This window comes from Phyllostomus hastatus, unplaced genomic scaffold (assembly GCF_019186645.2).
Source record: "Phyllostomus hastatus isolate PE091 unplaced genomic scaffold, TTU_PhHast_1.1 phas_scaffold_501, whole genome shotgun sequence".
Lineage (NCBI taxonomy): Eukaryota > Metazoa > Chordata > Mammalia > Chiroptera > Phyllostomidae > Phyllostomus > Phyllostomus hastatus.
Window position 1 is genome coordinate 31,996,187 of NW_025334033.1, and position 23,530 is coordinate 32,019,716.

Below are 23,530 nucleotides of genomic sequence, written 5' to 3' on the forward strand. Positions count from 1 at the left end.
AGTTTCCCACAGGGTGGAGCAATTGTTTTTCCCCTGGAGGGACTTGCTCTTTTCAAAGAAAATAAGTCTGTGGTATGTCTTGGCACAGGGAACCCAGCAGCTGTTCCCTGAAGTTTCTCCCCAAACCTTCCTACTCCAGACTCTCCTCAGGCAACTCCAGTCTGTACTGCTCATCCTTTGCCCAAGCCCAGGATGAGTAGCTATGAGTGAGAAACCTGTGCTTTGGCCTCTTAGGAAAAAAACAAAAACAAAACAAAACAAAACAAAACTGGCTTTGTCTCCAGCAGGCTCCATCTCTCCCCAGCAGACAAAAACCCTGTGGCTTTTCACTGCTGGATGCCACATGGATGGCTGATCCCAGCACCCTGTGCTTTGGAGCCCTATCTGGGGTCCAGGCTTCACTCATCTTGGGGGGAAGTCTCACAGCAGTGCCGTAACCTCAGCCTGCCTCCTGTGGGAGAAGTGCCAGCCCTTTTCACATCCCCACCCTTCCTACAGGTCTCAGTCCTGAGATGATTTCTGCCCATTCTTGTCAAGAATCTCCTTTTCAGGCAGTTTGGTCGGGTGGCTGTTGCCCTCATTATTTTAATTTCCAGTTTGGTTCTGGGAGGCAATGCAAGAAAGATCCTCCTTCTCCACTGCCGTCTTACCCCTCTCCTCTTTCTCTTTAGCAGAAAATAATACCTCAGTAGGGTCCTAGAAAAGATCCCTGTGCTAGGAGTCCAGTAACAGAGAAACCACAACCCTCTGGGTGCTTCAGTTTCCCCACCTGTGCCATGAAAGCTTCCTCTGGTAAGCTGTAGACCTCTATAGGGCCTATGGGCTCCAACCCTTTTATAAGTGGGGCTCCCAATATATCCAAAGGGCAAGGCCCCAAAGAATTCCTATCTAGGGTTGCCATCCAGAAGCTGCCCACACAGGCCCTTTTCTCTATAATGCTTCCTGCTCTTCCACTGAAAAATAGTCCACACTCAGCTTCGATCAGATCAAAGGGATACATGCTCTGTATGTAACTTGCTGGCCAGAGACTGCCCATGTTACTCTTGCCTTTTGGTCACAGGTGGGTTTTACCCAGTTCTCTGGAGGTAAAAAGAATAAATAAGGAATATAAACTCTATGAGGACAGGAACCATGTTTCCCTTGACCATTGATTTATCTCTCAAACAGCATAGAATATTTCTTGAAGGAAGACATGAATGAAATAGGGAATGACCTGGCAGGGTAGTTGGAGAGAGAAGAGACACGCACACAAAAGTTAAGTAATGACCAAGGGACCAAGTTACCATATAGGGCAAAGGTATGAGATGTTGCAAGACAGCCTATGTTCAGGCCAAATTTGTGGTGCAGACAGTAAGGGCTGAAGGTACATAGTATATCTGGGCTGGGTATAGCAGAAAGGGCCTCCAGGAGGAGGTGGACTTTGCCCCTGCAAAGCCTTTGTGTTGAAAATGAAGAAGGCATGCTCAAGCTCTCCAAAAGAGTGTGGGCCTCTGCCACAGAGAGAAGGGATACTGGGCAGAACTAGCTTGGCCAGAGCATTCTGTCCAGGCCATGCTCCTCTGTTCATCTGTCTAATAAGCAGAGGCTCAAAAGTCCATCCCACTGGGGTCTTGTTGGGAGTTCCTGGGATGTGTCTGTGCAAGCATCTTGTAGTTTGAGAGATGTTCTGCAAATGCTGATGCAAACAGCAACCCCAGGGCTCCCTGAGAAACCTGTTGCTTGAGACAGGCACAGTGTTTGCTCTCTCCATGTTTTCCTCAAGCTGAGGGGCAGTAACCCAGGGTACAGGAAACTGATGAGGACCAACTCAGCCCACACTGGTGGGGCTGAGCTGTGCAGGAAATACAGGAGGAAGAAGATGGGCCCCAGCCATCTAGGTCTTAAATAAAAGATAAAAAAATCTGGTGAAACTTCATGTCCTCTGAAATTTTATGTGTTAGTGACCTTAACTGCCCTGTTTCTGTGAGAGGTTCATTTCAACCCAGGGGGATGGGGAATGATAATATTTCATTTCATTTGAATAAATCTAAGTTACATCAGCATTCTGCTTGTGTTTTGTGACTCCATGGATGCCAAACTGATGGACGAGACTCTGGGGGGAAATAATCCTTAGCAAATGGCTTGTAAATAGCTTTTTGTGAGGCTCCCTCCTGGACATGAGTTGCATAGTGTAGAGGCCAACTTTTTTGGCTTTAAAAATATCTATCCCTGTCTGCTCTGATATTATGTCCTGAAGCGGGGAGTACAGAGAAAAAGATCTCCATTAAGCAGGTGAGAGACTGGGTCCTGGACAGAGGAGGTGACTTTTCCAGTCCATGCAGTAAGTTAGGCTGTGTGTAGAGGTTACCTTTCCTGATTAATGCCTGGAGCTGGTTGGTCCTCTCTTCCTGCTGACATTGGGAACAGTTGACGGGAGTGTGGAGCTTCCTCTATGTAGCTGGCCCACTTCAGCCATTTACTAAACACTGATGGGGTGACTATTATAGTTCAGGCACTCTCCTAGGCTCTTGAGATTCATCTACAAATAAAATAGACCTAAGTCCCTACTTTTACAGAACTGACATTCTAGGGGAGGAGGCAGATATAGAACAATAAATGTAATAAAGAAGTACATGATATAGCATGTTAGAAGATGATTCCTGTCTGGAAAGAAGAAAGGAAAGCAGGGTAAGAGGGATCAGTAGTTTGGGGTGAGGTGAGACCCAATTTTAAAATACGGTGCTCTGGGCAGACTTCATTGAGAAGGCATGAGACAAGCAAAAGGTTGAAGGAGGTGAGGGAGTTAGCCAGGTAGATCTCTTGGGGGAGAGCATTCCAGGCAGAGGGAATAGCCAGTGCAAAGACCCTGGGGCAGAAGTGTGCCTGCTATAATCAAGAAAAACTGAGGGAACCAGTGTGGCTAGGCCTGACTGCTGGAGGGGAGAGCAGGAGATGAGGGCATCTAGATGGTCATGGGGCCATGTTGTGGAGGGACTATGGGGGGCATTGGTGGTTATTCTAAGTGGGATGAGAAAGCATATAAAGATGTTAAGTAGAGGAGTGATCTCAACTAACTTATATTTGAACAGAATTTCCAGGACAGTTAAATAAAGAACAGACTATAAAAGGTTAAGTGTGGAACAGTGAGGTGCATTAGGAGGCTGTCAGAATAGTCCAGGTGAGTGAAATATTCTGGCTTTGGCTGGGGTGACAGCTGCAGAGAGGCAGTAAGATTCTGGATCTATTTCTAAAGTAGAAGCAACAGAATTTGCTTGTGGATTGGATGTCAGGCAGGTGGGGAAGAAAGGAATAGATGAGCACTTCATGATTCTGAAGTTAGGTGAATGGGGAAAGGGTCATTCACCGAGATGGGAACACAAGGGTGGTTCAGAGTTAAGGACACCATGGGTCCAGCTTGCAGCATGTTGAGTTTGAAATGCATATCAATATTCAAGTGGAGATGGTCAATAAGCAGTTGGATACATTAGGCCACACAATTCAGGGCCAAGGATCAGTAAATCAGTACACTGAGGAGTCAGTGAGTTAGAAAGGAAACCAGGACCCTGGAAATCAAGTAAAGACAGGATCTAGAAGGAAAGAGTTCTCACCTTTGTTAGTGCTACTAATGACTGAGAGTGATCACTGGACTTGGCCATGAGGAGGTTACTGGTAATCTTATGAAGAAAGGTTTCTTTGGGGAATAGAAGTCTGATTGGAGTAAGTTTCCCCTCAACCAAAAAAAGGAAATGAAGAAGTAGACACTGAGTTTAGATAACTCTTTCAGGAAATTTTACTATTAAGGAAAAGTTGGTCAATAGCTGGAGAAAGGATGATTGAGCAGGGAAGGGGAAAATAATGCAGAAAATGAGGGGATAAAAGCAAATAAAAATGCAAGGTATTATTTCTTTTTTAGCCTAATTGACAAATATTTTAAAAGACAATCCTTACTATTTGCAAGTGTTTCATGAAACAGGCATTCTCTTCAAACAAGGGTGAAAGTGAAAACTGGTTCAAGATTTTGGGGACATAGTTTGACTATATTGAAAGACTTAGGAAAATTTGTCCTTTTGGGGCTCAGTAATTCCTCTTTTGGAAATCCAATCTAGAAAAACCACTGGAAACTTGAAAAAAAGATTTAATCATAAGATTTCTCACAAACTTGAGAAAGTTACAGTTAATGAAATAAATATAAAGAAAATTAAACTGTCCAAGCATAGAGGACTAATTTATAACATTTGGCACATTCATATTTCATATTATGAAGAAATGCTTAAAATACGTTGGTAAGTGTTGCAAACTGCCCTGTCTGGTTTCAGAAGTGGTAAGCCCCCCATGGCTAAGGCTGAGTGAGAGACCTTGGGACCATAAGCCACTAAGGAGACAAAGCTTATCTCCCTGGCAAGGGCACCATCTCTGCTACCTTTTACTTCACCCTGCTTGGCCCCAGGCAGATGACTGGTTAGCCAATGATGGGTAAGATTCCTCAAGGGAGGGATGACCTAAGACAGGCATAGTCATGAAGGGGCCCTTGGGGAAAGGCTTAGGGGGCTATAGAAAAAGGGGGTGGTGGACCCTCACCCCTCAGCTTTGACATAACCCGAGTCCTCATTCTGTCTGTGAAAAGTCTCCTAATCTCTTGGCTGCCTTACCTCTCCCACCCGACTTAAGCCTGAAACAATGCTGGAGGTGGGTGTGGCCCTGTGCTGGAAAAGGGCAGGTTCTTCTGGGGCACTCAGGGCTAAGAAAGAATGCATAAAATCCTGTGAAACCTGCTTTGCTAAGAATGTCCTCAATTTTCTGATAAGGGTGCAAGCATGAAATGAGTTTGTTTCCCAAAGTTTTACGGCCCTTCAGCTAACTGACCCTGACTCAGAATAAGCCCTCAGAGTTCTTTGTATGTTATCTGTTGTTTGATCCTTACTGCCTGACAATGATTAATGACCTTTACCTGTATTCCTGTGCAAATTGTACCCAATAAAAGCCCATTGAAGAACAGGCTCCTGGCCCTTCTCCTTTGAGAGACTGGCCACCTTTCCTTCCCAAGCAGATCATGTCTTGGTAGACTTATTCTCATCCATGGTGGCTGGGAGAACTCTATGGGCAGAGCCTCCCCACAGATAAATGAAAAAATTTACAAAATTATTCCAATGAATACTATCTTAGGGATTGTACAAACACTTTTCAACTATGTCTAGTCCAAAAATTATTCTATTTATTGAATTACTTTAAAAATTTAAAAACTATATGTTTCTCCATATGTCTAGAACACCAACTGGGGCTGGTTTAATTTCTTCCCATTTTTATTTAAGTTCTTATCCTTTTTAAAATGGATATTTTTATTTTATTTCTCTTTTTGAGGATTCTAAATACATGTGCTTAAAGTCTATTATCTTCACTTTTTACAGAAGAAATTCTCCCTGTTATTAATTTGATTGACTATCTTCCTGGCATTCATTATTTTTGGTCTTTTGAAGTACCAGCTTGCTGGCTCATCTTGCATAGTATATGTGTATGCATGCTTGCACATGTGTGTTCATGTTCAGCCCATCTCTAGAAGTTTTGTGGTTGCTTCCACTCAGCTTCTCAATCCCCTCAGTTCAATATGAGCCATACCTTGGTGGCTTGGGGCTCCCATTCATGAAGATTTGAGGATATTGTGGGTCCAGTCACCAAGGAACAATTGTTTCTTGTGCTTTTAGGTATTTTTATAATTTTTTAAATAATCAGCCCTCTTTTGTACTTTTAGGCAGTTTTCTAATTTTAAAGTATATTTTATTGATTATGCTATTACAGTTTTCCCAATTTCCCCCCATTATTCTCCCTCCTCTATGCACCCCCCAAACCTGCAGCACTCCCCACTCTTAGTTCATGTTCATGAATTGTACATATAAGTTCTTTGACTTCTCTGTTTTCCATACCATTCTTAACCTCTCCCCATCTATTTTATGCTTACCAATTATGCTTCTTATTCCCTGTACCTTTCCTCCCATTCTTCCCCTCCCCCTCCCCACTGAAAACCCTCCGTGTGATGTCCACTTCTCTGTGATTCTGTTCCTGTTCTCGTTGTTCACTTACTATTTGTTTTCATTGTTGTTGGTTATTTTTAAGTTTAGTTGTTGATAGTTGTGAGTTTGTTGTCATTTTACTGTTCATAATTCTTTATTTTCTTCAATTTCTTAGATAAGTCCCTTTAACATTTCATATAATAAGGGCTTGGTGATGATGAGCTCCTTTAACTTGACCTTATCTGAGAAGCACTTTATCTGCCCTTCCATTCTAAATGAAAGCTTTGCTGGATAGAGTAATCTGGGATATAGGTCCTTGCCTTTCTTTCCAGTCCCTTCTAGCCTGCAAGGTTTCTTTTGAGAAATCAGCTGAGAGTCCTCTGGGAACTCCTTTGTAGGTAACTGTCTCCTTTTCTCTTGCTGCTTTTAAGATTCTCTATCTTTAACTTTTGGCATTTTAATTATGATGTGTCTTGATGTGGTCCTGTCTAAGTCCAACTTGGTTGGAACTCTTTGTGCTTTCTGGACTTGTATGTCTATTTCCTTCAACAAATTAGGGAAGTTTTCTTTCATTATTTTTTCAAATAGGTTTTCAATGTCTTGCTCTTCCACTTCTCCTTGGCATCCCTATGATTTGGATGTGGGTACATTTGAAGTATCCCAGAGGCTCCTTAGTCTATCTTCATTTTTCTGAATTCTTGTTTTCTTCTTGCTGTTCTGATTGAGTGCTTTCCTTCCTTATGTTCCAAATCATTGATTTGATTCTTGACTTCACCCCCTCCACTGTTGTTTTCTTATAGATTTTTCTTTATTTTGCTTAGCATAACTTTCATTTCTGCCTGGGTCTTTTTTATGCTGTTGCTGTACTCAGTTTTTTGAGCATCCTGATAAAGCACTATTTTGAACTCTGCATCTGATAGGTTTTTTGTCTCCATTTCATTTAGGTCTTTTTCTGGAATTTTATTCTGTTATTTCATTTGAGCCATATTTCTTTGTCTACTCAATTTGCTAGCCTCTCTGTGTTTGTTTCTGTGTATTAGGTAGAGATGATTTGACTCCCTGTCTTAGCAGTGTGGCCTATTGTAGAAAAGTGCACCCTGTAAATTTTGTTAGGCAGAACCTTAGGTAATCTCAGGGCAGGCAACCCATGTCACTGCTCTGTGGCTCTGTGTCGGGGAGGGTTCAGAGAGGAGACAATGCTGCAATACTGTGCAATATATGTAAAGTCCTTAGCACAGTGCTCAACTCAGAGTAAGTGCCTAATACCTAATGTTTTTGTTGGTAATTGATGTTATCAGTGAAGTCTCAGGTAGCTCATTGGTACCGAGCAGTGCCTGCCTCAGGTTGTTGGTAATTGTTTTCATTGTACATTTCCAGGTCTCTTGCCTGCACCCTCTCCTGGAGAGAGGGAGAGTGGAAGATATTGGGCCAGAATAAAGAAAGCCAACATTCTTCCCAGTGAAAATCTTTCCCCACCCCTGCAACAGGCTTTCTTGTTGGGATTTCTCATTACATGGATGACAGAGGGACTATGGGTGTGAGCAGCTATTTAAGAAAGTCGGCAAAGGAGCAGTTGGGGAGAGGTGAGCTGTGGGCTCCACCACACAGGCTGCTGTGTGGACAGCAGCTTCTTTGGCACGTATTGTCTAGAAGACAGGAGAAAGGATGAGCATGCCAGAAAAGCCAGCCCAGGCAGATTCTGAAGGCTGCACAGGGTGAGTGTCTCATTTATCAAGATTTCCATACCCGAGACAAGGGAAAGGCAAGGGTTCTTCACCTTTTGGGGGATCAACAAAGGGTGACTGTGTCTGCCTGGGGACAGAAGTCAGGAAACCTGAGCTCTGTTCTTGCCTGGTTACTAACAAGCTGTGCAATCTTGCTTAAGTCACTAGTCCTCCCTGGGCCTGTTTTCTCATCTGTAAAATAAGAAATTGGCCAAGTCAGATTAATAAAAAGAGCTAACATTTGTACAGTGTTTGCCAGCTGTACTTTCCCAAATAGCATCTCATTTGGTTCTCAGGGCAGCCCCCCGTTGGAGGAATGCTTGTCACATTTTGTAGCTGAGGAAACTACAGTGCAATGAAGTGAGTTATTCAATTGGTGCAAAGCAATGCTGGACCTAAAATCTTGGTCTCCTGGGGTCAGCTCTGGCTTCTGTGAACACATTATTCCCTGGAGCTCTGGACTCTGAAGATCCCCAGTTCCTCGTCAGGACTTTGTCGCCCTTGGTGCTGCCTTCTTTCTCCTTTGTTCTCCCTATACCCTCACCCCCTACCTAAGGCCAGCTGTTCCTCTTCTCTATCCTCTTCCCAGAGTTACCTTTCTCTTTCCACAGGCTGACATACTAACATTTCTGAGAAGAGGGAGGTGAACACCAGATACCCTGTCTCCACCCTCCCTGGGTTAGCACTTGCACGCAGTTAATTTTCTAGAGCTTTCTCTGCTGTGTGGAACATTTTCCTGTGGGATCCCAAGAGGTGAAGAAAGTGGGGGTTGATTAACTCTCAGGGCAGCATTTCTCCAGGTATAAGCCTGGACCACCCAGCATGGGTCATAAGCCCCCCAGGGTGTTGGTTAATTGTGCAGATTCTTGGGCTTCATCCCAAAGGTTGTGTTTTAGCAAGCTCTCCATGTTTCTGACAGGCATCTATCAGTATTGGTTTGGGAACCAATACTCTTTTTTATTTTTTGTGGGTTTTTTTTTCTTTTTGGGGGGTGGCAGGGGACCACTACTCTTTAGTAGATGGCTCTGTTGGGCTGCAGAGGGTCATCGATAGATTTCTTAATAGTGACTATCCTTATATTACTGGAGTAAGCCTTTCCTGATCCAGGTGGATTATTATTTTTTAAAGTAGACTTCAGGATTCAGGTTGGTTATATTTTAGTTTGAGTTTTGCATCTATGTAAGTTAGATTTATCTAGAATTTTCTCTTTTATTATTACCTTTGTATGCAATCTTCATTGGGATTGGGTGATTCTATCTTTGTAAAATAAATTGGAAATCTTACCATTATTTTCTATAATCAGAGATGGTTTGATATTGGACTTATTCTTTGAAGATTAGATAGACCTCAGTTATAAAAATAAGGTGGGCCAGACATTATTTTAATTCACTGACATTTAAATGCATTTCTACTTTCTTAAATGACTATTGGTTGGTTCAGGTTGTTACTTCTTGAAACTAATTCATTTCTCTAATTTCATCAAACATTTGCCCTTGGTACTGTTATGTCTCTGTACCCCTCCATTTTGAGGGTTCATTGTCTTTATCAGTGATAATCTGTCTTTTTCTTCACTTCTTTTTCTTTCATCATGATTTTTTTATTTAGTCTTTTCAAAGAACCAATGTTCTTTGAAATATCGGTAAAACCATTGTCATAATCAAAATAAATTGATCACTTGAACCATTTTTTAAGTTTTCTAGTTTTTAAATAATCTATTCCTTTATTTGTATATTTTATTCTTTTTCTAGTTCCTTAAATGGAAGTTAGCTCATTTATTTTTAATCTTTATTTATAAATAAAGTCAATCTTTTTTTGAATTAACTTTTCTGTATTGTTTAAGTAAGCCCCAACAAACAAAGCCATTTTTATTTTAGGGAAAAAAAAAGTGCTAGAACAAAGCATGGGAGAGTTAAAAAATCATAATACTCTAGTTGTGGTGATACCAGGAGCCTTTTCTTTGCTCACCCAGCCTAGGATCCTGTCGGTCAGAGGGGAATACAAACTCTTTCTAATTGTTTAGCCCAATGTGGCTCCTTTTCTGAACTGGCACTTCTTCATGTGCCATTGCACCAGTTCTGACAGTGGGAACTCCTCAGCTCTGGGTCCCTGGAATTTGTCTGTATCTGTGTCTGCCCTGTATAAGCTATGTTCTTTTGGACAGAGAACAAACCTCTCGGGGTCTTTGTTTCGTCACATGTAAAACTTCTCATTTTCAAAGCTGAGAACATTCATTGCTGAAAGACCTGGGCTGAAGACTCAGCTTTGCCTTCCTAGAGCCTGTAAGGGCCTCTGGACCTCGCAAAGCTCAAGTAAACTGGGCCCAGAAGGAGTGCACTTCATAATCCGGTGTCCAGTCTAGACAGTGTGCTCTGACAAGTCCAGTCAATTCTTGTTTTTCATGTCAGTTATGTTCTATAAAGTCACTGCAAACAGTACAGAATTCTGAACCATTACTGCTAGGGAAAATATAGGCTTTGGTTCCTGCTAACATCTGGGCACACATTTTCATCCAACGATCAATATATAACCTTGTTTTATGTGTGTTTCTGTTTAAAGACTCCTTCAAAAATATAAATTGTTAACTCATTAACATAGAACTCACAGTCAACAGCACTAGAACTCCTATCTGAATAAAGCTTACCTAACACGTGTTTTCTCCATAAAGCACATCCCAGCCTTTTTGCACTTAGGAACAGAACACTAGGCAGCACTTTAGCACAACTCTAAGGGGCTATTTTAAAGACCAAAATCACCAGAAGCAAGCACAAAACTGTGACACATGCAGTACTAAATAGATCATGAAAAAGACACTCGTTCCCTGTCTGAGAACTAGAACAAGGTGGCAGAATGTTGCCTTGTTTGAGCTCAGCTGGGAAGGTGTGCGTCTGGAGACTCAAATTACTCTCTGCTCTGCCCATGTCCACGATGACCGCAAAAGTGCTGCAAGGATTGATTCGGGGGTTACAAATAAATTTTACCAAGTAGGTGAACTCACAGATATGGAATCTGCAACTAATGAGGATCAATTGTAACTAAATCATTTAAGGTTACACTAAACTCATGGGATATAGACAAAGCCATTCTCTCAGAAGAAAATTTATAGCAACAGGATGCTGTAAATCCTCACTTACTGCCTCATTTTGGTTTGCTGGGTCCTGATGTCCTCATTGCATCACTAACCTCTGTTCAGATCTCTGAAGTTCTAGCTCTTCTGGGAGTGTTTTAGACAGCTGAGACCCTTCAGGTATTGGAGAAGATGCCCTGGACCTGGAGAGTCAAGGGGTCCTGGCATGACTTATACTGGAAGTGTTCAAGCAGAGGGTGGAGGCTCTGGGGTCTGACGGAAAAAACACTGGCCTTGGCTTCGAGCTCTGTCTCCCACCTGCTGAATGAATTTCTCTGAATTATTCAACTACTCTGAGCCTATTTCTTTCCTGTAAAATGTCATCGTCCACCAGATTGTCACAGAGGCCAAAGTAAGTAGTGGATAGGAAGTATTTGGAAACACAGTACACAGTTGTGTAAATCTGAGTGAAAAGGTCGTTGTCATCATGTTAAGAGTACTCTGGGAGTGTGCCATTCTATGACCTTATGCCCACAGTCTGGGGATCCTCTCACTGAAGCTCTATCATTCCAGAATCTAAAGAGGCACGAGCCTGGGCCAGTCGATGCTAGATATGCTGGATGGAAGGAAGAGACAGGTTCTTAAAGACATAAAGCAACACCTGTGAGGAGGCTCCTCTTCCATGGCTGAAGGTGACTCAGCCCCATGGGGGGCCTGAGGTCCTAGTTAGAGGAAGGCAGAGGTCCTGAGACAAATAAAGGGCTAGACCATCCCACCCATAAACCTGTCTCCTTTGTCTCTCAGCACCATGAATGCCAAGGAGGACGCCAAGTGGCTTCAGTGGGTGACACGCCAGTTTGAGACCATTGCAGGAGAAGACCGGGTGATCAACTTGCAAGAATTCAAAACAGCCCTGAATGTGAAAGAGGCAAGTGTCCACTCCGGAAGTGGGGACTCTGCATTTATAGAGGACGAGCGATCTGGTTCCCAGGACATGGTGCCTCACAAGGAGTGAAAGTTTCCCTTGGGTTCTCTGGGTTTCCTCTGGGCCTGAGACCCCACTTCTAAGCAGAACTGGAGGGTATTTCTGTTTCTGTTACAAGGGCCCTTCCACCCCTCTTGGTAGCCATGCATCATATGATCTTCAAAACAACACATGAAGCTGGGAATCAGTATCTTGTCAAATACTAAGAAATGTTATTGATTTGATCTCACAATGTCCACTAGCCTTATAGGTAAAGTTGATGTTCTCCCTCCAGGAAATGAGCTTTCCATACCACCACACCATTCTCAGTCCTCTGTCGGTTTTGTGGGTCCTCTGCCCATCTCCACAACAACCTGCATGCCTGACAAACAGTGGTGACATTAGAGAGAAACAGCAGGAGTGAGCCTGCAAATGACTTCTCCCAAGTTGTCCTCTGGGCTACCATCTGTTGGTGGCCTCTGTTCTTGACAAGGGCCAGCCCAAGGGCATTTGAATGCTCCTCTTTTGATTGGAGGGTACCTCACTTGCTGGGTACTTCAAAGGACTTTAAATGCTCTGCCTCCTTCCATTGCAATTATGGAGAGGGAAAAGAAGACCTTCTGCCTAGCAACACATTACCATCATAATAGGAGGCTGTAAATGTTTAATGATGAAGGACATTTCAGGATGTGATGGTAATCATCACAGAGAGTGATAAAGGCATTACTCAATGCCTTTGAGTAATATCAGGCCTGGTAAGCAGGGGCTCTGCAGGACATGATTGTCCAGTGAATGAATGAATGAACTGGCACTTAAGAACAAGCCTTCATTGTATCCTGTAGGTAGTAGCGCAAACACATAAAGGAGAAAACAAATGACATCTACTCTGTAAGTCCTTCCTGGGTTCACTTATCCCTGGTATACCCCAAAGGGGATGGAAAAACCTGGGAGAGCCTGCAGGAAGACCCCATGTCTGACCCTTTTCCCATTTTGAGTGAGGGGCGACTAGAGGTCTGGACTGCAAGGCTGATGGGGGTGATGGCATGCAGGGACAGAGAGCCTACACAAATGGCCAGGCCCAGGGGCCAGAAGGGGGCCTGAGCCCCACACACAAGTCCATTCTTGCTGCAGGGCTCTGAATGGTTCTTCCCCTGGAACGCAAACTTGCTCTCAGGAGGCTGGAAGGGCCATGGACACTGCACCCTGGTATGGCCTTGTGGGTGGATGACAACTAGAGCCTACCTGAGTTCTACCACCCCATGGCGTGCGCGCGCGCGCGCGCACACACACACACACACACACACACACACACAGAGCGAATAAATTCAAAGCTCAGGCCCTGTGTCCATACTTGTGCTTGTCTCCACTCTTCTTGGCCACAGTCCTTCTTTGCTGAGAGATTCTTCACCCTGTTTGACTCAGACGGAAGTGGCACCATCACCCTCCAGGAGCTGCAGGAAGGACTGACCCTGCTCATCCATGGCAACCCCATGGACAAGCTCAAGTTCCTCTTCCAGGTGTATGACGTTGATGGTAAGGGCTCTTTGTAGGGAAGGGGGGAATCAGTGGAAGGGGACAAAGGGTATCGGCTGGTCCCCGTGCTGTGACCAACACAGGGCAGTTTTCCTCAGGTGAGGCTGTTGTGTCTCCCTCCCCCCATCTTTCCATCTGGTTCCTACCTCCCACATATGGGGGGTGGGGGAGAAGGGGAGACTCTGGCCCAGGAGACAAATGCCCTTAATTCAGTTCACTAGAAACTAGAACTTTCCTTTGTCTTTTTCTGTGTTTGAAAAAAAAACTGTTGTTTTTTCCTTATAATAATAATTATACAAGCCTGTTGTGAACATTACAGACAATACAAAATGGCTTAAAGAAGAAAGCAAAAATTACCCATAACATTTTTCTATACTGTCTTCTAACTGATCACACACATATGTACCACACACATTTTTTAAACAAATACTATACTATATGTACTGCCTTCATCACTAAACAAAATGAACATTTGTTCATAAGAGACTATAAAGCTTTATAACGTTATTTTTTATCATGGTAAATATATACAACATTAATTTACCACCTTAACCATTGTAAGTGTACAGGCCAACAGTATTAAGTACATCCATATTGTTGCCCATCTGTCACCACCATCCGTCTCCAGAACTTTTTGTTTTTCCAAACTGAAACTCTGAATTACCTGTATCAGTCACAGCAGGGAGAGTTCTCACTCTGCATTATAAAAAGGACAGCCAGGAAATGAAACAAGAAGGAAAATTTTAACAGACTGCTGTTTAAAGCATTTTCTTAAAGAGACTTCCTCCACGGCCAGTGATCTGGAATGGCCTCTTGGTCACTCATCTGGAAGCAATTCTTCACATAATTAATGAACTCACCTTCCACTTTGGGAAGCGAACCACCTTTTTCTACACTTGCTTGCATTGTTGCTTTAATGTCTTCTACAGAATTAGGCCCTTTTGGTGTCTTTGGAGTTTTTTCCTGATTTTTGAAGGATTCTTGACCTTTTGATCTTGGTGTGGATGGTTTTGAGTCTTCTCCATTCTAGTTTGATTTTCATGCATTTTTTGGCTGGAGTATCTCATATAGATTCCTTTACTGGAGCTTTTTCATCAGCTTCCTCATCCTCAAAATCATCATAATCTTCTTCATCGTTGTTGTCTTCACCATCCTCTGCAGCAGCAAGTTTTACTTTTTTCTTTGGAAGCTGGCTACTACTTTCAGGGGCAAAACGCTTCCCAGACATGCTTAGGAGTTTCATGTCCTCCTCCTCTTCATCTTCTGACTCTGTATCTTCCTCCACAGCTGCTAAGTGCTGTCCACTACTACGCACAGGCCCCAAACCACACTTCAACCAAGACCACAGGTGGTGTTATTTCAAAGTCACCAAGGGAAACCGTTTGCTGTACAGGCATATTCAAAGTTACCAGTGTTACTTTAATTGGACTGCCTTCCCAATTTGTGGCCTCTGCTACAACAATGTGCAGTTCATCCTTTGCACCAGTCCCTAAACTGACTGTTTGTAAAGATAATTGGTGCTCGTTTTCACCATTATCCACCTCCAAGTGATAATCTTGGTTAGCTTTGAGTTTGCACCTGGAAGGACAGCTCTGGGGCCGCAGAGGGCTCATGTCCATGTCCATCACATCTTCCATGGGGTGGCAGCACGCACTTAGGTGGGAGAGAAGGCAGATGGAGATAAACATCTTTTGTTCTTCAGAACAGACATGCAGGATGGAATCACACCCCTTTTTTTTTATAATAGCCATCCTAGTAGGTATGAAGTGGTAATCAGTATAGTTACAGCATCAGTTTAGTAGCTGTGTCATATTCCACCATACACGTGTGACCCTATGTTCCATATGGCATAGTGTAGTAGTAAAGATCTCTGACCCTCAAGCCAGGTTACTTAGGTTCAAATCTCAGATCCACCAGTTACATACTCATGAGGTATGGGTTTACATACTCATTGATCTGGGTTTAAAGTAGTTAGCTTATCTAAACTCAGAACAATGCCTAGCACAGGATACTCTCTCTATAGGTGTCAGCTGTTATTTATTATTATTTTCTCAAGCCCTATTACCAAAACAGAGAATTCCATTCCAAATTATAAATGACACTGCAGTACACATCCTGGTTTTTCCATCTTTGGTGACTTTGTAGCTTAAAGGGTTTCTGAAGGCCTGGAATCTTCAGGACAAAGGAGGCTGAAATGGGAAAGAGGCACCCAATGAGACTGGAATGGTGAGTGAGACTAGACTATGCTGGCCTTGGAGGCCATGGTTTGAAGTCTCACTACAATGAACAATGGGGAGCCATCAGAGACTGTTGAGCAGAGGACTCACAGGGCTGGATTTCCATCCCAAGAAGCTCAACCTACCTGTGGATTTGCAAGTGGGCAAGGCCCTCTGGCCAGTGGGGTTTCTTTCACTCCCATTCCCACCTGACTCAATCTAGCCACACCTCATTCTTGGAACCTACTCCTCAAATTGACCTGCCTGCCCACTCCATGGGCAGTTGGCCATGCTGCTTCTTGGGATCCTCCTCAGACCCCATTGCAGTCATCATGGGACCCTCTTCACTGACTGCTTTCTGACCACCAAGCTCTGCTCACATTTGGGATTTTTTGATGACTACAGATGGAGAGATTGGCCTGTAACAGGAGGAAGCAATATACTCCTCCTCTTGCAGATGGGGTGGGGAGAAAGACAGGGAAGGGTAGGTGTAAGGAGGTTTGTAGTTTTACGATAAGATCTAGAAGGCATTCCCTTCCAATGGCTTCCATTTTCAATGAGAGCTTGGGAGGGGTTGATTGGATGGGCATGGAGGTGAGAAGTGGTCCAAGAGTGACCTTACCAGAGGAGTAGGAGAGGATTTCCAGGCAAGTTGCAGATCTTGCTGTGGCCGGGGATCAAACAATTCCTGCCCTCTTGGGTGATTTTCTTAAGCAATGTTCACTTAGCTGCCCTGGTGCAGGAAAGGAGAGAACAGATGATTGTATTCACCCAGGGATGGAATATTTTTAGGGTCAGTGGAATAGAAGAACAGATGAGTAAGGAAGAAGGTATACATGGTAATAATTGTGAAGGAGGACTCTGGATTTGCAAATGGCCAAGCAGAGAATAGGGCTGGATGGATGAGAGGGTGTGAAGGGGATTAGGGGAGGGACTGGAGCTCTGGGTGCAGTCTGAAACCTGTTGCATGAATGCTCTTGACTAGGAAAGTGGAGGAGAGGAGCTGTGGTGGAGAGAGATGTTCAACTCTGCTCTGTAACATGATTACAGACTTTTGCTTTGGCCCCAGTGATGATCACAAAGCCAATGAGACTTTTCATTTATATGCAGCTACCTCCTTTTAGATACTGTGTTAAGTACTTTATAATCCTTGAACATAATTAATTCTGAAAGGGAGAATTTATTACCCCCCCCTTTCAAGATGAGCAAAATGACGTTCACTACTCTAAAGGACTTATAGCTCACCATCACACAGGTAGAAAGGGGTAGACGCATGTTGCTGCATGTGTGTCTGTATCCAAAGCTGGCCAACAAATCGCTAATCGAGTGTCCTGCTGTTTTGAAGAATAAATATATATATGGGAAAAAAATGCCCCAAATCTCATCTCAGTTGATAGTTTTGACTTCCGTTTCGCATCACTTCACTCATGTTCACGTAAGGCCACATGCTGGATTGAGTACCCAGCCATGGCCTCTCAGGACACCTGGATGAGTAGAGCCTGCCACCAGTTGGGGAGCAAAAGGAACCTCACCTCTCACCATCACCTCATACAGTTTGCTCCTGGATAGTTGAGACTCTGGCCACATGTCTCCTTATAGATTAAGCAAACAAGTGTATCTTTTGTACAGTTGGTCTTGGACATTGACTGGTACTTAAAGAGGAAGCTGCAGATCCTGCAGCCAGACACGCATCAAGGCCAAAGAATCTCCATGCTTGGGGAGGGGTTTATCTCTGTTGTGCTTGACACTAGAAAGCCATGGAGAGGTTGTGAGCTGAGGGTGACACATGTTCTTTGTTTGTCTGGACTATACCCAGAAAGCTGATTGGTTGGCAGGAACATTGAGTGGATGAACAGGAAAAGGTCACCACTGTATGCAGTGACTGAGCAGGGCAGGGGTGTATGCAGGTCAGAGTGGGGTCCCAGAGCAGGTCCCCACTTGGCTTCATCCTCTCTTGTGACAGGGAATGGCTCCATTGACCCAGACGAGCTGCGCACGGTTCTCCAGTCGTGCCTGCAGGAGAGCTCCATCTCCCTGCCGGATGAGAAGCTAGACCAGCTGACGCTGGCACTCTTTGAGTCTGCAGACAAGGACTGCAGTGGCGACATCACCTTCAAGGAGCTCCAAGATGAGCTGCAGTGCTTCCCTGGGGTCATGGAGAACCTGACTATCAGGTATGGCCCTGTCTCTGGCATCATGTCGGTTTTAGACTCCAGGTGCAACGAGTGGCCTGAACTCCCCTTGGATCTCTCAGCCCCGCCAAGCCCCACCCCAAATCAGTCAGGCCAAGTTTAGCCCAGCAGAGACCAGCTCCAGTCTTGCTCACAGTAGCCTGCCTCTCCCACCCTGCCCTAATCCAACCCAGCCCAGTCTTGCCCACTTTTCTGCAGAGGACAGCTGTAGTCATGCCTCCATGTTCTACTGTCTCTTCAGAATCAACTCACAGTATTAAGCATCTACTATGTGCTGGACATTTTACAATTAGAGCAGTGCATTTTATAGCACTGGTATACTTGTAAAAGGAAGTTAAACTTACAAAAGGAAATTAAAGTTATTTCGCCTGAAGTAACATACCTACTAGGATCACACAAGTAATTAGCAAAGGCAATCATTTATTCAACTCAGCTGAGCAGCTGCTGTGTACCAGGCACTGTTTTGAATAAGGGCATTACCCCACTGGGGCTGCATTCTGGAGGGAGAGACACGTAATTTATACCAATAAACAAATACATAAAGTAGAGAAGTACAAATGTAAAAAGAGCTCTGGAGAAATAATGTAAATAGGATGTAACAGACCCAGGTTTCTCCCAAGCTCTGAATAGTGCCAGTTTTGTAGTTTATTCTTTTGGTGTATTACTAGCTTTCTTGTGGATTACTTAACACAGCACATTTCAGATTATTTCATCCTTTTCAATTCCTGGGTTTTTTTTTTTTTTCAATTGGGAAGTAAGGAGAGGTAATAAAAATAGTCACAGATGTGGCATCAAACAGACTGGAGTTCCAACCCAGCTTCACCTAACTATGTGACTGTAAACAAGTCTCTTGTCCTTTGTTTCCTACTGCAAAAGGAGGCTGGCCTGCTTGCCACAAGGCTCCGGAAAGTTGGTGGGCTGTGGTGGGGTTCCCATCACAACCCATGTGGATTCCTCCCCTCCCCAGCCGGTCCCACCGCATCCTTCTTTTGCAGTGCTGCCCACTGGCTAACGCCCCCCACCACCCAGCGGCACCTTCACCGTCCTCGCCCACTGACTGCTGCCTACTGGCACAATCACTGCAGCCAGCTACTCTGCCTGGCAACCTACGTGGGCCTTCATGTGCTACTCTTCGCACTGGCAGCTAGTGCGCACCGGGACCTCGGCATCAGCGTCATGGTGGCCAAGGGCTGTGGCCAATGCCTCAACTTCGACTGCAGCTTCATTGTGGTAGGGATCCGAGGCACAATGCAGGGAAGCAGGCAGGGGGATTGATGTAGGCTCCTCATAGACTAAACAACCCACACGTGGACACCCGGAGTGCCAGGGCAGGACGGCATCTTAGAAATCAGGGTCAGTACTCCATGGTGAAGACTGAGGCCCAGACAAGGGCAGTGACTTGTCCATAGTCACACAACACACAAATAACATAGCTGGCATTTTTGTGTCCTTTCCTGTGTACCAGTCCAGGTGCTGGGCACTTTCCATTTGATCTTCACAAGAAAACTATGGCAGATCCAGAGGAGGTGGAACTAGATCCAGGGCAGGGCTTCAACCAGAGAAAACCTTTCAAGAGCCTTGCCTGCCAGACTAAGGAGTCAATGTGATTGATCCTCTTGGCCAGGGAGTGAGGTCTCCAAGTGTTTTTGCACACTACTACAATTAAAACAAGACAAAAGACCCTTCCAATAACCCAGTATATGCTCACTTACTTATAATTATATATGCCCTATTATCATTAGCTGATAGAATTATGGTATAATATAACAATAAGGCAAGTTTCATTTTTTTGCTTTTTTAAAATTATATTTTATTTTTTATGCTATTACAGTTGTCCCAATTTTTTCCCCTTTGCCTCCCCTCCATACAGCATCCCCACTTCAGACAATCCTCATACCATTGTCCATGTGCATGGGTCATGCATATATGTTCCTTGACTACACTACTCCTTATGCTGTACTTTACATCCCCATGACTATTCTGTAACTACCAATTTGTACTTCTTAATCCCTTCACCTTTTCACCCATCCCCCCAATCCTCCCTCCCATCCGGCAACCATCAAAATATTCTCTGCAACTATGATTCTGTCTCTGTTCTGCTTGTTTGTTTGTTTGTTAGATTCAATTGTTGATAGATTTGTATTTATTGCTTTCTTATCATTCATATTTTTTATCTTCTTCTTCTAAAAGAAGACCCTTTAACATTTCATATAATACTGGTTTGGTGGTGATGAATTCCTTTAGCTTTCTCTTGTCTGGGAAGCTCTTTATCTGTCCTTCGATTCTAAATGATAGCATTTCTGAGTAGAGCAATCTTGGTTGTAGGTTCTTGCTTTTCATTACTTTGAATGTTTCTTGCTAATCCTTTCTAGCCTGCAAAGATTCTTTTGAGAAATCAGATGACAGTCTTATGGGGGCTCCCTTGTAGGTAACTAACTGATTTTCCCTTGCTGCTTTTAAGATTCTCTCTTTGTCTTTAACACTGGCATTTTCATTATGATGTGTCTTGGAGTGAGCCTCTTTGAGTTCATCTTGTTTGGGACTCTCTGTGCTTCCTGGACTTGTCTAGTTCCTTCACCAAGTTAGGGAAGTTTTCTGTCATTATTTTTCAAATAGGTTTCCAATTTCTTACTCTCTCTCTTCTCCTTCTGTCACCCCCATGATGCGAATGTTCCTGTGCTTGAAGTTGTCCTGGAAGGTCTGTATACTGTCCTCATTTTTTTTTAGGGGGGGGGAATTCTTTTTTCTTTTTGCTGTTCTGATTGGTTGTTTTTTGCTTCCTTACATTCTATATCACTAATTTGATTCTCAGCTTCATCCACTCTATTGTTCATTTCCTGTTAATTGTTCTTTATTTCAATTAGCGCATCATTCATTTCTCACTGGATATTTATTATGCTGTTGAGGTTTTCACTAAGTTCATTGAGCTTCCTTATAACCAGTGTTTTGAACTCTGCATTTATTAGATAGCTTGTCTCCATTTATTAAGTTTGTTTTCTGGAATTTTGATGTTTTTTCATTTGGACCATTTTTCTTTGTCTCCTAATTTTGCCAGTCTACTTGTGTTTTTATGTATTAGGTAGAGCTGATATGCTTCCCAGATAGAGTGGCCTAAGGTACTAGGTGTCCTGTAGGGTCCAATGGCACATCCTCCCCCTATTACCCAAGCTGAGTACTCAAGGTGCACACCCTTGTGGGCTATGTACACCTTCCTGTTATAGTTGAGCTTTGACTGCTGTTGGCACATCCAAGATAAGCCACATCCTGTGTTCTGTCTGGGGTCATACAGCATAAGCTACAAAACAATCTGTAGATGGCTGCTACTTGTGCTGGGCTTGGAGGTGCCCAGGTGAGGCTAGGCTGTGAACCAAGGCCAGATGGTGCTAGTCCTAGGTCTGGGGCAATTTAGCACCTGAAGCCAGATTCTGCTTGTTTGAGAGAATTTAGGAAAATCTGAAGCCTGAGCTAAGATTAGCCATTGGTATGGAAAAGCCACTGGAAATAGCTTGGGTGGGCCCAAAAGTTGGGTGGGGTAGCAGCTCAGGGAATCATCAAGGTGGGGCAAACAGTGTGAGCCAGGTTGATGGAGTCTCAGATATGGTGCCCACCTGCTCTGTAGCTCTGTGGGTTGAAGGCTCAGAAAAGGAACAATGGCCTCTGCCTGCCATTGTTCTCCCATTTTCTGTCTGGGAGGAAGCTGCCCCCAAGCTCTTACCCTGATGCCAGACAACTCATTTCCTTCCCATATGTCTCTTATGCCTTTCAATCTGCCCCTGCACTGGAGCTCAGAGGGAGTGAGTCCAAGTAAGTCTGCGTGTGAGCCCTTTAAGATGAACTGCCTGGGACTCTATAAGTTTCTGTCTTCCATAGCCTCAAACCCCACTGGACTTTACAGGTAGAAGTTATGGAGATTTACCTTCCTCACATTGGAACCCTGGACTGAGGGGCCTGGTATGGGGCTGGGACCTGTCACTCCTGAGATATCCCTCTTGGTTTTTATCTGCCACATGTGGGTGTGGGACCAGCCTATTGGTTGTATGGGAAGGCAAGTTATGTTTACCTACGAAGACATTTGTCCTAAGTGGGTGTCTGAGGATGGCTGGCCCACCAAAATTCCAATCTATGGATGTGGATCAAGATGTCTGGTTGCAAGAGCAGCTGCACTGGCCCCCTTCCCTGAAAGAAGTTGCTGAGGGCCAAATCTGGCCAGCACGAACTTTGCCGCCAGGGGCAAGGCCGTTCTACCGCCAGCCCAGTTAGTGCAAACTTGCTCTTGCCACATCCTGCCTCCGCCCTGGCCTTGGCCCAACCCCAAGCTTCATTTTTTAAAAAAGTAAAAAGCCAAAGAGAATTTTTTAAAAATTATTTATTTAGAGGGTAAGGGAGGAGAAGGAGAGAGAAAGAAACATTAATGTGTGAGAAAAATATCAATTGGTTGCCTCTCACACACAACCCAACAGGGGATGAGGCCAGCAACCCAGGCATGAGCCCTGACTGGGAATTGAACTGGTGATGTTCCACTTTGCTAGACGACACTCAACCAACTGAACCACACTATTCAGAGCAGCCAAGGTTCATTTTTAATGGTCAGGAATGTATGTCTCCAGTCCAAACATTCTTCTTCTTTTTTTTTCTTTTTTCAAAGATTTTATTTATTTATTTTAGACAGAGGGGAAGGGAGGGAGAAAGGGAGAGAAACATCAATGTGTGGTTGTCTTTTGCACGGCCCCTACTGGGGATCTGGTCCACACCCCTGGCTTGTGCTCTGACCGGGAATCAAACCAGCAACCCAATCCACTGAGCCACACCAGCCAGGGCCAAACAGTCTTCTTGATAATATCAGCTTCTTATTAGAGTGGCTTGTAATTTTAACCTCATAACTGGGACTAAGAGTTCCTACCGAGGGTAGGACATATGTGATTCATTTTCTTGGTAACTTGCTATTGCACGATCAACACTATTTTCAATCTTCTTTTTCTTTGCAGTGAATCTTTTTAAGCTACTGGTCACTTCTGTGAAGAGTAGTTATCTTAAAGTTAAAACTTGATAATGTAATCTGCAAGTCCACATATCTGGGTGCACATAACTACATTGAAAGCAATTGAGCAAGTGAGGGAGCCCTTGTCAAAAGTGTCTTGGAAAACCAAGTCTTTCCCCAGGACAGTTTGAGAGCCACACGTGACATGTGTCCATCTGACATACAGACTGAAAGAGGGCACTGTGTCAACATAGATATTCAGTGTTAGTAAAGCCTTATGTGTTTCCCATGTGTTTAGATCAAAGTAATACCAGTAAGCATTCTGTAACATTTTCTCTTCCCACCCCTGGGGTCTTAGAGACCCCAGCTGTGGACCCAGAAGAGCAGGGAAGGCTTGGAGACAGGATGCATGGTGATGGGGCCCCTTCAGGAAGCACAGCTAGGTCAGAGGGAGGCAGAGAGACAACTGCTGGAGAAGGAAGACAAAGCAGAGAGAGACAGATGGCTTTCTGCCCCTTTTCCCTGCCAGGTGCTGATGCTCAGGCGCTGCCTCACATGGCTACGGACCACATGGCTGGCTCAGGTACTACCCCTGGACCAGAACATCCAGTTCCACCAGCTTATGGGCTATGTGGTGGTCGGGCTCTCCCTTGTACACACTGTGGCCCATGTTGTCAACTTTGGTGAGTAGCCTGGGGCTGGGGGTATGGTGGGACTGAGTCTTTCACAAATCACTTAGTTATCCAACCCCCATGTGTCCTGCCTGCCCAATGGGTGGAGAAGTGTTGCCCTTGATAACCAGAACTCTGGACAAAACTCCCTGCCTGTACGGGTGTATGATGGGGAGACTTGGAGACACAAAGGGGAGGTTAAAT

At 44.2% G+C, this 23,530-nt stretch overlaps 2 protein-coding genes across 2 annotated transcripts in view; one reads left to right on the plus strand and one right to left on the minus strand.

Annotated features, from left to right (window-relative positions):
- The first annotated feature begins 7,567 nt into the window (after window positions 1–7,567).
- Window positions 7,568–23,530, plus strand: part of NOX5 (NADPH oxidase 5) — a 35,485-nt gene continuing 19,522 nt past the window's right edge. The window contains exons 1-6 of the mRNA XM_045823215.1: window positions 7,568–7,699; window positions 11,577–11,700; window positions 13,119–13,269; window positions 17,449–17,659; window positions 18,673–18,907; window positions 23,185–23,338. Of these exons, the coding sequence (XP_045679171.1) occupies window positions 7,650–7,699; window positions 11,577–11,700; window positions 13,119–13,269; window positions 17,449–17,659; window positions 18,673–18,907; window positions 23,185–23,338 (925 nt within the window). The 5' untranslated portion in view covers window positions 7,568–7,649. The remainder of the gene's footprint in view (window positions 7,700–11,576; window positions 11,701–13,118; window positions 13,270–17,448; window positions 17,660–18,672; window positions 18,908–23,184; window positions 23,339–23,530) is intronic.
- Window positions 14,041–14,906, minus strand: LOC123808516 (nucleophosmin-like). The gene is given in 3 exon segments (XM_045823214.1): window positions 14,041–14,260; window positions 14,346–14,606; window positions 14,608–14,906. Coding segments are annotated over 3 exon segments (780 nt in total).